This window comes from Trametes versicolor (genome assembly GCF_000271585.1).
Source record: "Trametes versicolor FP-101664 SS1 unplaced genomic scaffold TRAVEscaffold_13, whole genome shotgun sequence".
Taxonomy (NCBI): domain Eukaryota; kingdom Fungi; phylum Basidiomycota; class Agaricomycetes; order Polyporales; family Polyporaceae; genus Trametes; species Trametes versicolor.
The window spans coordinates 524745-538741 of NW_007360333.1; the positions used below are offsets into that span (position 1 = coordinate 524745).

Below are 13997 nucleotides of genomic sequence, written 5' to 3' on the forward strand. Positions count from 1 at the left end.
CCCCTACACACAAGGGTGCCCTTGAAGTACGTCGCTCGCTGTCAATTGTGGATTGTGCATGCGACTAACCCATCCATCCGCCATAAGCACTGCTGCTATTCCAGCGCGCATGCGCCGAATGCACCTATCCATGCCGATCGAAGGTTTAATTACCGCAGCAGCATGCCATGAGTATGCCATGAGGACCGCAAGAACAACGGGAGGTTGAAGTCGACCAGTTCGTGCTGGGCCCTCTCTCCACCACTGCTAACCACCAGACAGGCGACTCAGCGCGATGGCGCTCTGCGACGCTTTCTTGCCCCACGGCACGTATGCCCTGTTGAACGCGAGAGGCGGAACCGCGCTCGATCTTGCGTGTCTCGAGAGGCTGGAGGGACATCTTGTGCACTACCGGGCAAACCAACAGGTACGCAGGCGCACTGCGCGATGCGGGGTTTACGGGCTGGCTCACGCCACTGGCAGTGGAAATTCGTCAGTACGGGGCTCGGGTGGGCGATTGAAAGCTGCTGCAAGTCAAAGAAGGGAGAGTCGCTTTACCTCTCCATCGCGGGTGGCCGTCTCGCAGAGCAGACCCGCGGCAAGGCTTCCACCATCCCCACGAGCTGGGATGTGGCCCTGATTGGCGATGTGCTAAGGTATCTATGTGTGTACAACATTTGCTCTCGGGCTAACGTTGACGGTGCGTGTCCTCCTGCGTCCGCCCCAGAATTTCGTGGCCAAAGACAAACTATGTTGTCGAGCTGAGTGGCTGGGGAAATTCGCATCCCGGTACCCCAGTATGCCCTATTCAGCAGCCGAGACACCGTTGAACCAGGCAGGTACTCACTGTCATATCTGTACCAGATACAGATCATGCGTCTCAAACAGGGTGAGCAGTGCCAGCTCTGGCACTTCACCCGCTGCGGCATACTCGCCGCGTCCTCCGATCATGCCGAAGATGTGAATAGGACGGGACCCAGGCCTACTGGACCACCACCTCCCACTCTGCACGTCCTCACGAACGTTGATGAAGATGCTGCGCTTGAGCTGGAGAACGCCTCCAGGAGATGGGTGAAGCACGGCCCCACTCACAAGGAGCCTAGTCAGCAAGTAAGGTCTGCGCCGCTGTAACAGTCGCTCTCGCTGACAACCTGCCTTGGCCTAGTGGAAATTTGTCAGGATCGGAGACGAAGAGGTTATCCAAGCATGTCGGGCTTCTTTAAACAACGAGCCGCTGTACTTGACCGTGCAAGGACGCGCAGAGCCAAGTGCCCACATCGTCGCAAGCCCGTATCCGGTAGGTTGGCATGTCGAACGCTCTCAAATCGCAGACGGCAGAGGCACAGTGCGGTCAGTAACATCCCCTCATTCGAGCTTTCTTTCGTGCTTGTATTAATCCTTTTGGGTCTTGGGTAGCATATTCTGGCCTAACACGAACCTCGTCATCAGTACCAAGAAGTTCGTCGACGGGAACAGCGTGCGTCATCGCCTCGAGGTTCGCTGCACTGCCTTGTGTTCCCCCCGTTGACTTCGAGATGCTAGGTCGTGCTCACGGAATGCGACGATACTTTGTCCTCGAAGTGGACTGACATCACTATCTAGATCTCTCGATCTCTCTGTAGTGCTGTCGAAGGAACGCCCGTGGTCGAAGTATTTGCGTACTATGCTGCGATGTATGTATTCCCAATACCATGCAGGCGTGATCAAACGAGTGGATTGGATTGTGCACTTGCGAGACAAAACCTGGACAACATATACAGAGCATGACAGCGCACGACAACATATTGCGAAGGGTATAACGAGTGGAGTATTTGGAATGAATGTGATCATGGGACTGGCTAATAGGTCCCGCCGACGAAGAACGAGTACGTATTCGACACCATATTCTGTAGCTGCTCAGTGTACCGCAGGTCCACCGCTCGCCATCCCCTCGGCCTGCCCTTAAGCGGCCGCGGCAACACACGGATGTCGAGGAACTTCAGCTGCGGCGCGTCCAGCGCCGCTCGGATTTTCAGGCAATCCAGCGCGGCATCCATGACCGCTCCGCCATCCCAGGACAGGCCTCCCAGACTGAGTGACTCCAGATTCGGGCACCGTACACGGATCCGGCCAACGTCGAAATCATCCTTGTCGAGTGCATGGTTCCGGGACATCAGGGAGTCAAAGATGCATACAGGAAGCGGGTCGTAGTTCTTCTCCCTTGCGGTTGTTCCTATGTGCAGAGACTGCAGGTACGGGAACGCGTCGAGGTATGCATCGAACGCATCGCGGTCGACGTTATGCATAGGTATACGGAGATCGAGCGCGCGCAATAGATGAGTATCGAGTGTGCCCTTAATGGAGGCGAGGATCGTGTTCGATGGCAGGGGCACGTGCGCGGGGAGATCTAGCGCGAGGGTCGTGTGCACCTGGCTATTGGAGCTTTGAAGGATAAATCTTGTGGCAGGCCAGAGGATAAGGACCACGAGGGAAGTGGTGTTGGCCGGAAAGAAAGGTACTTCGGGTGGTAGCAAGAACCCACGATGGCTGATAAGGGCATTGCTGAGATCGCCGACCGCGACCTCGCCGGAGAGGGCGACCCAACCGGCATGTTGTGTGGGGGACTGCACACAGGTCATGAGATGCTGGATCCACTGCGCTGAATCGGTGATGCGGAATTCCTCCAGATTGGACAAGGAGAACGGATGTCTGGATCGGGAAGGGGGGTTTGAGCATGCCGCACTTATGAAGCCATCAAGGATGAGGCTCTTGAGGTTCTGACCGTGCTGAAGCACATCCAGAAATGTGTCGGCATGCATGGGGGAGGGCGCAGTGGTGCCGTTGGAAAGGGATAGACTCGTGAGCTGACATAGGAGGGATGCGGTCCATTTGACGTGAAGACCTTTCAGCTCAAGTTGCATCAACTGTGGGTAGTGTTCTGGAAGAAGGACAAAATAGCCAACATCCGGACGATAACGTGTGGAAGCGCTAATATTGAGCCTGGTGAGGGATTTGAAGGGCGCCGCGATCAAGGGGGAGACCGTCATGAATTCAGTATAGCGTGGGTGGTAGCCCAGAACCAGATTGCGTATTCGGTCGCGGTGGGGTACCACGTCGGGAAGCAAAGAGGCGAGGGTCGGAAGATGATCGAACTCCAGGTGAAGCATAGCCTGGTGAGAGCGAGATAGCGCGAGTGGCAGCCATTTTTTGCCTTCCTCAACAAGAATAGTGTTCCAGAAACACGCGTGACCGATGATGGTGTCGCGCCAGCGTCGGCAAACCGCCATGTATCGGGTTGGCTCGACAGGACTGATATCTCTGGACCACGTATGACGCTTGAGACGAGTGCAGAGGAAGACTTGGACGAGCACCTCGTCGGGCAGTGTGTTGATAGAAGCGAAGGAATTCCACATCCTCCCAAGAGTAAGCGAATCCACGATTGCACCACCGTCGGCCGAGGATTGCTTGGTCATGAACGCCTCTTCCGCGGGTATTGAGGCATCCATTTTCTGGGCAGCGCCGTCGTGGTCAAGATCCTCGGGAGCATCGGTGCGGTCATGCAAGCTGCATGGGCGATGCAGAGAATGTGCATCGATAGGAGAGACGTCTTTGTCCGAGTTCGCGACAACAGCGTCCTGGTGCATGCCTTGACTTTTCAGATGGATAAGCCGGGTCTCTTTGGAACGGTCGACGAGGAGCGCGACATGGTGTTCTTCCGCTCGTACCCTACGATCAAGAAAAAAGCGAGTCAGTACAACAGGCTATATGGCATTGGAGCTATATTCACCGCGACCGTTTCTTGCGCACATATCTCACGATCTTGCCGAACATCGCCGGCATCCGTTGACGTGTGGTCAGACCACGCTGGCTGCAACATCGCGCCGGGCGTGGATTCGTCAACAACGGTGGCCATCACATGTATCGACTGGGGAAACAACTTACCTGCGACTCCCAGCCTATGCAGACGTCTCGAAGACAGTGGTGTGCGTACACAAAAGGTGATGGTTTGACTTGGTATACCATCTGTCCGAGTTTCGACTCCGCCTCCGCAATGAACCCAGCGGCTCCTGGCGTCTAACTAACTGCCCTCAACGCGTGTACAATGTGATTCTGAAGGCGATTTCTAACTAGGTCTAGCGAACGGTCACGACAAGACTACTTACCTGGGACACCCACAGACAGCCGCAGACATAAGTACATCAATGTACGTGGTCAATTGGATGGATAGCATTGTGCACTCGCAAGGATAAAGCTGGACAACATCTACATAACACGACAGCGCACGATAGCAAGTTATCGCAGGGTATGAGCGAATCCGAAAAATTAGAATGAATGGGAACATGGGGCTGAAAGACTTCAGACAGCCGTTGCACAAAACAAAACGCACCAACCCAAACTTTAAGGTAATCAAGAAACACCGAGTAGCCCCGGCCTGACGGTCAGAGAACCAGTCCGCCTGCACGCACAGACCCGCAGCCTAGAAGAAAAACACCGCATCAGTACGCACCTCGAACTTATACTCCCCCACCACCACCTTCCTCAGCTGCGCCGCATAGCGCGCGTCCTTCCATCCCGCCCCGCGCCTCCGCGGCTTCACCGCAACGCCCAGGTACTGCAGCGGCCGTGCCCCCAGTGCCGCGCGCGCGCGCAGGCACGCCACGAGCCCCGCCATGACCGCGCCGCCGTCCCAGCTGAACCCCGCCAGTGTGAGGCGCGCGAGCCCTGGGCAGCGCGCACGGAGTCGCGGCTGCCCCAGGCCTGAGTCGGAGCTGCCCACCGCGTTGCGGTCTGAGGCGGCGGCCAGGGACTCCAGCAGATGCGGCTGGAGCGGGTGCTCGTCCTGCCCGAGCAGCATGTGGGGCGTGAGGCGCAGGGAGGCGAGGTGCGGGAGCGCGTCGAAGAGGGCGTCGAAGGCCGCGCGGGGGACGTCGTGCAGGTCGATGCTGAGCGTGAGCGACGTGAGCGCGGAGGTGGTGAAGAGTTCCGCCGCAGCCGTCAGCATAGTGGCCGAGGGGATGAGCTTGTGCGTCCAGTCGGTGAAGTCCGCGGGCATCAGAGTGAGGGAGACGTCGAGCGGGCCCCCGGTGCAGTGGAGGGCCGCCTGGCCGAGGTATTCGGAGATGGACAGGGTGTCGGTGGTGAAGAGGAAGGGCAGCCCGGGCAGCTGGGGGAGGAGGAGCGTCCAGTGCTGGATGAGGGCGTCGTCGAGCTCGTGATTGGCAAGGGATCCGACCAGCCGGACGCTGCCGCGGGGAGGGAGCTCCATGAAGGTCGTGAGCTGTCGGATCCACTGTACGGTATCGGTGAGGTCGAGGTTGCGCAGCCTGGGGAGGGAGAACGCGTGTCTGGAAGGAGAGGGGAGTTGGGAGCAGGCTGCGCTCACGAAGCGGTTTAGGGTGAGGTTTTCGAGGCGCGATGCGGACTCTAGCATGTCGAGGAATGCGTCTGCGGTCATTTGGGAGGGTGCAGGGGAGCAGCTCTTGAGGGTGAGCGTGGTGAGGTGGCGGAAGAGCGATTCGGTCAGCTGGACGGGGAGGCGTTCCAGTTCAAGATGTACCAGGCGAGGGTAGTTTGCGGGGCGGAAGAGCAGCTGCTCAACCGCCGGACCTGTTAAGGGATTCGGGATGCCCCCGTTCGTGATTGCGAGCTTAGTGAGGGAAGGAAAGACGCCATTAATCAGGGAGGACACGGCCGCGAGTTCTTCCTTTGAGCCTCGTCCGAGCACTAGAGATTCTATCCGGTCACGAAGGGGCACGACGTGCGGAAGAACGCCAGCAAGAGTCGGCAGATCCGCGAACGTCAGATGCAAGGGCACCTGGTGAGAACGGGACAGAGCCAGAAGTAGCCACTCCGTGCGCTTGTGCACGGTTATGGTATCCCAGAAGTGCGCGTGCGCGAGGATGACGGCGCGCCACCGACGGCAGACCAGCATGTAGCGTATTGGATTGATTTTCTTGCTGGACCATGGAGGCCAGAGGCGCGTCAGGAGGAGGATGGGGACCAAGAGCTCGTCGGGGAGCGTGTTGATGGACGCGAGGCCGTTGCCCGTGCCTCCGGACGCGGAGGAATTGACAACCGTGATTTCGCTAATCGAAGGGTCGCCGATTACAGCAGGTCGCGCTGCCCCCGGGTCGGACATGCTCCTCGGACGTTGGGGGTGGTGTGCATCCGGCACAGCCGTGTTTGCCGTACACTTGTCGAGGTCCGCGTCATCAGTGGAATTAGGCAATGGGAGGGGCCTCTCGACGACTGCGGCATCGTGCTGTTGCGCGGGTGAAGGCGCGGCGGCGGATGCTGGGTCGCGTACGCTCAGGCTAATGAAAGCGGGGCATCAGGATGAGAGCCCATGCATCTTCGGGACGGCGATACTCACCGCGATCGCTTCTTGCGAACATAATTGGCGATTTGGTCGAGCATCGCCGTTATGCTGAAGTGACGAATGCCGTGGTCAGACCCGCGCGTGGTTCACTATAGGTTCGCGACCCGAGATTTCAGTCAACAACATATCGAGAGGAATAGTGAACGGACTTGTCTACGAACCTACGGCTTGAACACCGACGATGGTTGACCTGCGGGGTCACGGCACGGGGCGTGGACGAGGTGCACGACAGGTGGTGGTTCGAGTTCAGCTCGAACAGCGGGCCTTGAAGCTTAGTTACTTAGTGCCTCTTAGTGCGCGCTCAACGCACAAGCGAGCATCATCTGACTGTCGGCGCTTCGCAGCAGCGCAACATCAGAGCAGTCACATTGACACCCCTGTGCATACTTATGTGCTCCTCAACAGGGAGGTGAGATATTGAGGCGCATGTTGGTGAGGAGGTAGATGAGGAAGAGACTGACCTCCGCGTGTTCGCCGTTTAGAGAGAGCGACGAGCCTGACCTGCGAAAGACCTAGCAGTCGTTGCCCCGTACCTGTTCAGACTCTTCGGATTGTGAGAGAAACGGTGTGCCCGTTGTCGTTGAATAAGAGATTTGGAAAGGTCCCGTACGTATTCAGGTGGTCGTCCCGCACTACAGGGCTTTACTCACTACCGGAGGGAATTTAGAGCGAGGACCCCAGCGCCGAGTTGCACGACACGCACGTCGCGGAGCGCGAGAAAAGTGTCGGCGCCTGTCCTCATCACAGTCGCGTTACATCACGCGAGTGAGCGCGTAGGCACGCGTATGTGACCGGACGCGTCTGATGCTCGGGCTCGAGTCCGAGAAGGCCGGCCAGCACCCGGGTCTGCCACTCAAACATCCCCATCGCTATCGTGCCGTCGTCCCCATCTCCGCTGCAGTGTACACATCCTAGACCACCTATACAGAATGTACATGTCCCCCGGCAGTGCCCGCGGCGGTCGAAAATGATGGCTCCCTCAGGCTTGGGCCTCGAAGTCCGCGAAGCCCGAGAGCTGTTCTCGGATCGGAATAATGTGTAAACCGCGAGCACATAATATATACTAACATCCCAACGCCAAAAACTGGAGTTACAACCCAGGCCCGCTCGGGTGGGAGACTGCTTCAGCAAGGCAGTGCCCTAGACCATGAACGCGTCCGCATCGAACTGCCTCCGCGACCAGGGGTAGTACCGGTACCACTTCGGCTCGCCGAGCAGCTTCTTCAGCCACGCGTACTGCGACACAGTCGGCCTGCGGTAGTAGTAGAACTCGTCGCCCGTGCACGCGATCACCAGGAGATCGGCAATGGGCAGCCGCTCGTACATCATGCCCCCGAAGTCGTCCGCCCAGAGCATCGTGTCTAGGCGCACCCCGAAGAGGGTGTGGATGTGCTCGTAGCGGGAGTGGCCCCGCAGCACCTGCAGGCCGCTCTCGACCACTCGCTCGTTCTGTTTGCCGGACACGGCGTAGAGCGCCTGCATGAATATGAAGAGCCAGGCTTTGGGGTTGCAGCGGGCCCAGCCGAGCACGTAGGGCACGTCGTGGTCCCGTACGCTGGCGGGGACGGGGGGGGGACCTGGCGGGGGAGGGGATGAAGTCGTCGTCGGTCTTCTCTGCGGCCCACGGCTCGTCTTTCAGGATCTCTAAGAGCTGCTGGATACGTAAACAACTCTGCCAAAACGAATTGGGGTCGACATGGTGCTGACCCGCTTGAACTCCTCGTCCCGGTTCAAACAGGGGATGGAAAAATGGACTCTCTGATGGGCGCTGTCACCCCGACGATACGTGTAGCGCGGGGAGGATAGGGACTGACCTTCCATGCGAGCACAATGTCGTTCCATGCGAGCTGGAGCTGCTCCTGCTGAGACGCTGTCAGCTGCCTGCTCTGCATGTCGTCCGCATTTAGCCCACATTTCGTATAATGCTCCGCCACGAGCGAACGCTCGATCTCCTCGTCGATGGTCTCTTTCTGGATACGAAGTCAGCGGCGATCTTGAGTACATTGGACAGCCATTGGAGTCCACTCACCCACAGCTTGATGGCTTCCTGTTCAACCTCCTCGTCGGACATACTAGATTTCTGCCAGCCCGCATATCATGCTAGTCAGCGCATGTAGTCAATTCTGAGCCCTACTCAGGCGATCTTACCGAGATCTTGAAGAACTTCTCTTGCATTTTCTCTAGATCGATAGGCCAAGCGGGCAGAGGACTGCCAGCAACCTCTGAACATGGCTCTATGTCTCGCTCCGGGATTCGCCAAGGAGCCAGACAGGCCGCGAGCCCGAGGAGAGTGTGCGCCATATCAGGGTGCTTACAGCGCGTGAAGTGGGGGCGTTGGGTCGGGCCCGGCAAGGTGACAGTGTGTGCAAGTATCGATGCTTCAAACCGGAGTACGAGTCTCCGAAAATCTGCCAGTCTACAGCGTCCTGCAGTCGGGCATCTTCCAGATCTGCGACAGCACCGGTAGGGGACCCCGCAGTCGACGTGGTGGGAGGCGTGTCGCGAATCGCGATCGGGTCCGCAGCGCCTAAATCACGGTCGCGTTACCTCACGCGTGACTTGCGCGTGCCTGAACGCGTGTACACTGGCGGTGGCACTATTTGTTCCCGGGCGCTCGTGTGCCGCGTCACTCGTCCTGGCAGTAGGCTGGCGGGCTGGCTATCATCGTGTTGTGGTTTGGTTATGTATGCTACCGCAGCTGTGCTCACGCTTGACATAAACCTCGCCGCCATCGTCTTGAACCTCTCGGACTCGGAGTCTTCCCTGGAAAACGTTTCGAGTCGAGCCTTCTCGATTCGCGCATTACCATCGGTCTATACTCTGCGGTGTTCCGAGGACGACCGCGCTCGTTATCCTAGTACTCGCTGCAGCTCCCGGCCGTTCGGGTCCGTAACTTGAGCGACAACAGCGGCGTTGATGGTGTGCGCTGGAGCGGGCGCGTGCCACTGGCAGCGAACAGACTGAGATAGATCCTGACCTCCTCTTCGGTTTTGATGGCGGTACAAACGTGAGTGAGTCGTAGCAGTGGAAGCCGTTTTGTAGAGACATATCGTGCTGACAATTCTCTCTTCATGCAACACGACCGGTGCTTAGGCTGTTGAAGCTAGGATATCGTGAGCGATGCTATGTCTTTTGCGGAATGTTCTCGCCCACATCGAACAGCTGCATCATGTGCGCATTGCATTCGCGCGCGACGGGGGTATCCAATCCTTCCGCAAGCCCTCGAAGGGCAGCCAGTCCCACATTCGCACAGGTCCGTGTCCTATGACTTCTGCACGCATCTTCAAAGTTCACATGCTCGAGTCGACAATATGACTTGTGTGCACGTTGCACTTCATCCTCGCCCTGGGGGCTGGGGCCTGCAGAGTCTCAGCAGCTCCGTCGCGTTATGTTCCGTAAAAAGTATAGCCACACCCATGGTACGTCTCTCCTCCTGCCTCTCCGCCTCACATAGCTAACTCATAGTCGCCTTTTTCCCGCCATGTAAGTCGGCCTGCCGTCGGCGTGCGCTGCAGTGCTCGCTACCCCACTTCTGCGCGTTGTCGTATCCGGACACGTTCGTGTCTTGCTTATACATCGCCTTCATCACAGACTTGGTTTGCACGCAGGGGCTCGAGTACGCGGTCGTCGCTGTCTGGGCACCTTTCCGCAGACCGTTCCTCGCTGCAGGTCATCACTCGAAGATGCTCGTTGCTTCATGGGCGGCATTGACCATCTAGGGTGCCATTTCACGCCGGACCGTTGCTTTCATGCAGGCCAAAACAGCGTGCCGCCCAGGCTTCCCGAAACACATTTGCAAGACTGGGAATGCACACGATGAGTACTCTCGATACTCGTACTTTACATATAAATAATTAAATATCCAAACACACCGAACTCTGGCTCGAACACACTCGTACAGCTGCAACTAGTACCAACACCGGCTGCGGATGTGGCTTCTCTACTCGTACGGTTACAAAGACGCGCATCTCACTTTCCTCCCTGCTTTGTCTTCCCCATCCCTGCCCCTTTCCCTGGTAATTTCCCTGCGGAAAAACCAGCCGTAGAAGCCATGGCGGACTTGAGCTTCGCTTCGAGCTCTTGAACCTGCTTCTCCAGCTGCGCAACGCGCTCCCGGTGCCGAATCTTGCTCTCCATAATCGATTGCGCCACTGATTTTCCGTGAACAAATTCCTTTTTTGTCTCCCCCAGCCTACGGTCGCGCCAATAGAGGGGGTATAGGTGCTGAATACGCATGGCTGCGAGGGTGAGGGCGTATTTGCTTTCCCAGGTATGCACGGCGATGCCGGCGGTGTTATCTCTGAGGATCCGGCTGAGCTCCGAGGCGACCTCCTCCTGGGTTAGGATGCTGACCGCGACAAGAAGTTGTTCCATGTACATTTCGTGCTCCCGGCGCTCGGGCTCCGCCTCTTGATCGGACTCCTGGCTGCGCATCTCGTGATCCACTGGCTCAGACTCTGTCCCCTCTTCCTCGGACTCTTGGGAGCGCATTTCGTAATCCAGCTCAGGCTCCGCCTTCCTCTCCGATCCCGGCTCCCCCTCGACTTTCAGGCCTTTGCTGTCTGACATCAATTTCTGGAGGATGTGCGCTACCGCCGCTGGAATTTCCGATGACACTCTGAGAGTGTTGAACTGCATCTTGATGTCGAATTCCGCATACGTCCAGTAGAGCCCGTACACGATGATTGCCGGAACATAATCGCCCTCATGTTTTTTCTGAGTAAAAATGTAGGCGACTTGTGTGTGTACTTGTCCGTTAGCTAGCTTCCGAATTGCATTCCTCCTGCTCTGGGGCTGCTCCTTGGGAGGCTTGATCTCCACGGTAAAGATTATGTTGGTGTCGCATAGTTGATCTGTATCCACCCGCCTTTCGATGACGATGCCGTTGAAGTCGGGAATGACCCGGGGTCGCTTCTTCAACGCCTGGTTTTCAGCCTCCGATACTTTCTTCTTCGCGTTTCTTGTCACCGTAAATATGTCTCCCATGGTCTCAACGTCGTCGTCGTCATCAGACGGCTGGTATTGCCGATATTCGTTGTCAACTTGCTGGTAATCTTGCTGTGCTATCTCGGTAGCCCAAGAAATGCCAGGGAGCGACCCGGCCAAGTTAGAGTTGGTGGTGATGCCACCGGCCCATTCTGGCGGAAGATTATGGACGACTCCCTGAGGGCAGGTAATAAGACAAGTTTCAGTCTTGTTTGTCTTTTCTTTGTAGACGGAAAGGTAGGTGCCCAGGAATTGGCCCAACGGGGCATATATACTAGCTTCGTAATCCGTTAAGCGCGACAGCAAGCAGCTCATCCAGAGGGTTCGGTCAAGCTGGTGGATAACGTCTCCGCCTTCGCTATTCTGTGAGAACGTTGCTGCAGGATTCTTCCAGGGAGACCACTGCCCCCGAGTGGCGTCCGCCTCATCAGCTGGTGTCCTGGGAGATACATGGCTATAGTTGAACGGACCGCCCGGCAGTCTTCGAAGGCTCTCGGGACTACTGTCAGGAAAGGCGCGATGGCCGGGACGAGGTGGAGTGTTCATGGTGTCAAGGTTTTAGGAGTGATGGCAGTGTACAGCGAGAATGTGGTTGTCGATGACCGCCTCTGCTCATGACGATGGCTTATATACTGTGAGCCCCCTTCAGAAAGGGGAGTGTTAATTTCGTAAAACACGCGCCCTCTCTATCACAGCCTGAGGCCGGCAGGATGAAACTGACACAGTATGAGCAACGAGCACTGCTGTTTCATCTCGTCGCGCATGACTGACACACTCACACCCTGGCACACACTGCGATATTATATCAATTGATGGCATGAATAACTACAATCGGCGGAACACTTTCAAACTGAGCATCCTGTAACATGTTTCGACTCTTCAATAGCTGTTTGCGTAAGCTGTAGATGCCATCAACACCCAGTAAGCACTCTATAGCTGGTGTGAATCGTGATTAGTGCACTAGGCGTACTATAGTCTATCATGGTGGCGTTAGTAGCGTTTGGACCGCGCGCACATTCCGCGTACATGTTGTCATCTTGTGGGGAATTATGTGCGGGAGAGTGGCATAGCTGCTGCAGTGAAATGCTGAAATCCTTGGTTGTAGTACGCAGGTGGCATGCCGTTGTAAGGGCAGTGCCAGCGCCGTGGCACTGGCCAAACATGGAATGACCACAAAACCAGTTTGAGGTCCTCCGTCGTACGAATTGATCAGAGTCGGAGAGGCGGATCATCGCACTTAGGAATTGGAACAAGCCAAACACGGCCCACTGAGCGATGTCGGCAGTAGCCATGAATCGGAAGAGTCGCCAACTGCGGGAATGACCAAGACGCGCGCCCTATAGTAGCCGGCTCAAGCGCCTACAGAGGCCTCAGCCGCTATAAATGCCGACTCTACTTGGCCAGCGACCCAAAGCGAAATCACATCTCTCCTTCCTGCTCTCTACCGCCTTCTCTCTGCATAAATTTCATCGACTCAAATCCTTCTATCCATAACATGACTCACACCGTCGACCCCCCCGTCACTTCAAAGAGCCAGCTACCTACCAGTGGGGATTCCGTGCCAGAGTCTCACGCGGCCGCTAGCGCCGGCCTCGAGCTGGGTCTCGCTACTCTTTCTCTCGGCGCGGTAAGTCAAGCATCCTCTAAACAGACTGAAGGAAATTTTGACTAATGTGGGGTGAAGGTTGATACCGATAATGGTGAGCCCGCTACGCTGCTATCGGAGTCCCTTGACTCGGAGGAGCGTAAGCTATGGGCTGCGACCGCAACACGTCTGGCCGGGCTTTCTTTGGAAGATGAGCGCAAGCGAGTCAGTGCGCTCGTATCTCACTCAAGTGTACCGCAAACTCACAAATTTATAGATCATAGCAATCTTGGAGAAAGGATACCCGGCCAAGGAAGGGGGCACAAATCCCACGAGCGCCGACCTTGAACGTGTCCGGCTGCCGAAGATCCTCCCCTACATGCAGGAATACTCGCGGCCGTACTTCTTCGGCTGGCCGGTCACCCTCGAGTGGCTCGCCCTGTTCGAAGAATGCGCCAGTCCGTACGTCGCGTCGGTCGGGCAAGGCTGCATCGGAAACGCCATGTGGCTCCTAAAGGAGCTGTGCAACGCGGCTCACGACAGCTCCGACTTCGACCTCATAACGGAGTACGCCGTGCACAAGGACGCACCCGTCCAGCCCGAGGACGATAAAGAAGAGTGGCCCCCCGCCGATCTGCAGTTCTGGATGGTGTCGATCCGGAACACGGTCTTCGCCTGTGACCAGATTTTCGCGAGGCCGACGCGGGCCCAGTACGCGTGGCTCAACGAGATCATGCCTGGGGACGAGGAGCCGCAGTGGTTCAAGAGTTTCCACAGCCGAGCGCAGTACTATGATCTCATATCGTAAACGGTGTATAGGCACAGGAGGGCTTCGTGTAGATCCCGACATATCAATGTATTCTAGAAAGTTGGGTCCAAGCGGATGCCAGGATAATCCTGGCCCCGTTGCTACCCCGGTTGGAGATGAGAGCGGCAACACTAGCATCCGTGCGCAGGGAGTTGACGGCAGTGGACAGGCCATCGAGGCAAGTGATGACGGAGCGGGTGTCGGAGTCGTAAGAGGTGTTTGAGCGATCCTCCGAGGGGTCGCAGAGGACATCGTGAATCGCACCTCCAAACTTGCGAGCG

The 13997-nt window shown here is 57.1% G+C and overlaps 6 protein-coding genes across 6 annotated transcripts; 2 read left to right on the plus strand and 4 right to left on the minus strand.

Annotated features, from left to right (window-relative positions):
- Positions 1 to 274: 274 nt before the first annotated feature.
- TRAVEDRAFT_53075 (uncharacterized protein) lies at positions 275 to 1581 on the plus strand (the record flags this gene model as incomplete). Its single annotated transcript, XM_008046026.1, has 7 exons — positions 275 to 406; positions 463 to 635; positions 707 to 776; positions 844 to 1089; positions 1145 to 1329; positions 1396 to 1456; positions 1522 to 1581. 7 exons carry the CDS (start codon positions 275 to 277, stop codon positions 1579 to 1581), a joined length of 927 nt encoding a protein of 308 aa, XP_008044217.1.
- Positions 1582 to 1817: 236 nt separating this feature from the next.
- TRAVEDRAFT_53076 (uncharacterized protein) lies at positions 1818 to 3789 on the minus strand (the record flags this gene model as incomplete). Its single annotated transcript, XM_008046027.1, has 2 exons — positions 1818 to 3684; positions 3746 to 3789. 2 exons carry the CDS (start codon positions 3787 to 3789, stop codon positions 1818 to 1820), a joined length of 1911 nt encoding a protein of 636 aa, XP_008044218.1.
- Positions 3790 to 4435: 646 nt separating this feature from the next.
- On the minus strand, positions 4436 to 6375 carry TRAVEDRAFT_74994 (uncharacterized protein; the record flags this gene model as incomplete). Its single annotated transcript, XM_008046028.1, has 2 exons — positions 4436 to 6272; positions 6332 to 6375. The coding sequence occupies 2 exons, from the start codon at positions 6373 to 6375 to the stop codon at positions 4436 to 4438; spliced, it is 1881 nt and encodes a 626-aa protein (XP_008044219.1).
- A 1084-nt stretch (positions 6376 to 7459) lies between these two features.
- Positions 7460 to 8821, minus strand: TRAVEDRAFT_31805 (uncharacterized protein). The gene is made up of 6 exons (XM_008045838.1): positions 8486 to 8821; positions 8367 to 8417; positions 8250 to 8307; positions 8152 to 8199; positions 8045 to 8095; positions 7460 to 7988 (listed from the first exon to the last, which is right to left on the minus strand). The coding sequence occupies exon 6, from the start codon at positions 7817 to 7819 to the stop codon at positions 7478 to 7480; it is 342 nt and encodes a 113-aa protein (XP_008044029.1). The 5' UTR covers positions 7820 to 7988; positions 8045 to 8095; positions 8152 to 8199; positions 8250 to 8307; positions 8367 to 8417; positions 8486 to 8821; the 3' UTR covers positions 7460 to 7477.
- A 1485-nt stretch (positions 8822 to 10306) lies between these two features.
- TRAVEDRAFT_24107 (uncharacterized protein) lies at positions 10307 to 11869 on the minus strand (the record flags this gene model as incomplete). The annotated part of the gene is made up of 1 exon (XM_008045784.1): positions 10307 to 11869. The coding sequence occupies one exon, from the start codon at positions 11867 to 11869 to the stop codon at positions 10307 to 10309; it is 1563 nt and encodes a 520-aa protein (XP_008043975.1).
- Positions 11870 to 12818: 949 nt separating this feature from the next.
- TRAVEDRAFT_74996 (uncharacterized protein) lies at positions 12819 to 13753 on the plus strand (the record flags this gene model as incomplete). Its single annotated transcript, XM_008046029.1, has 3 exons — positions 12819 to 12950; positions 13008 to 13133; positions 13186 to 13753. The coding sequence occupies 3 exons, from the start codon at positions 12819 to 12821 to the stop codon at positions 13714 to 13716; spliced, it is 789 nt and encodes a 262-aa protein (XP_008044220.1). The 3' UTR covers positions 13717 to 13753.
- Positions 13754 to 13997: the final 244 nt, after the last annotated feature.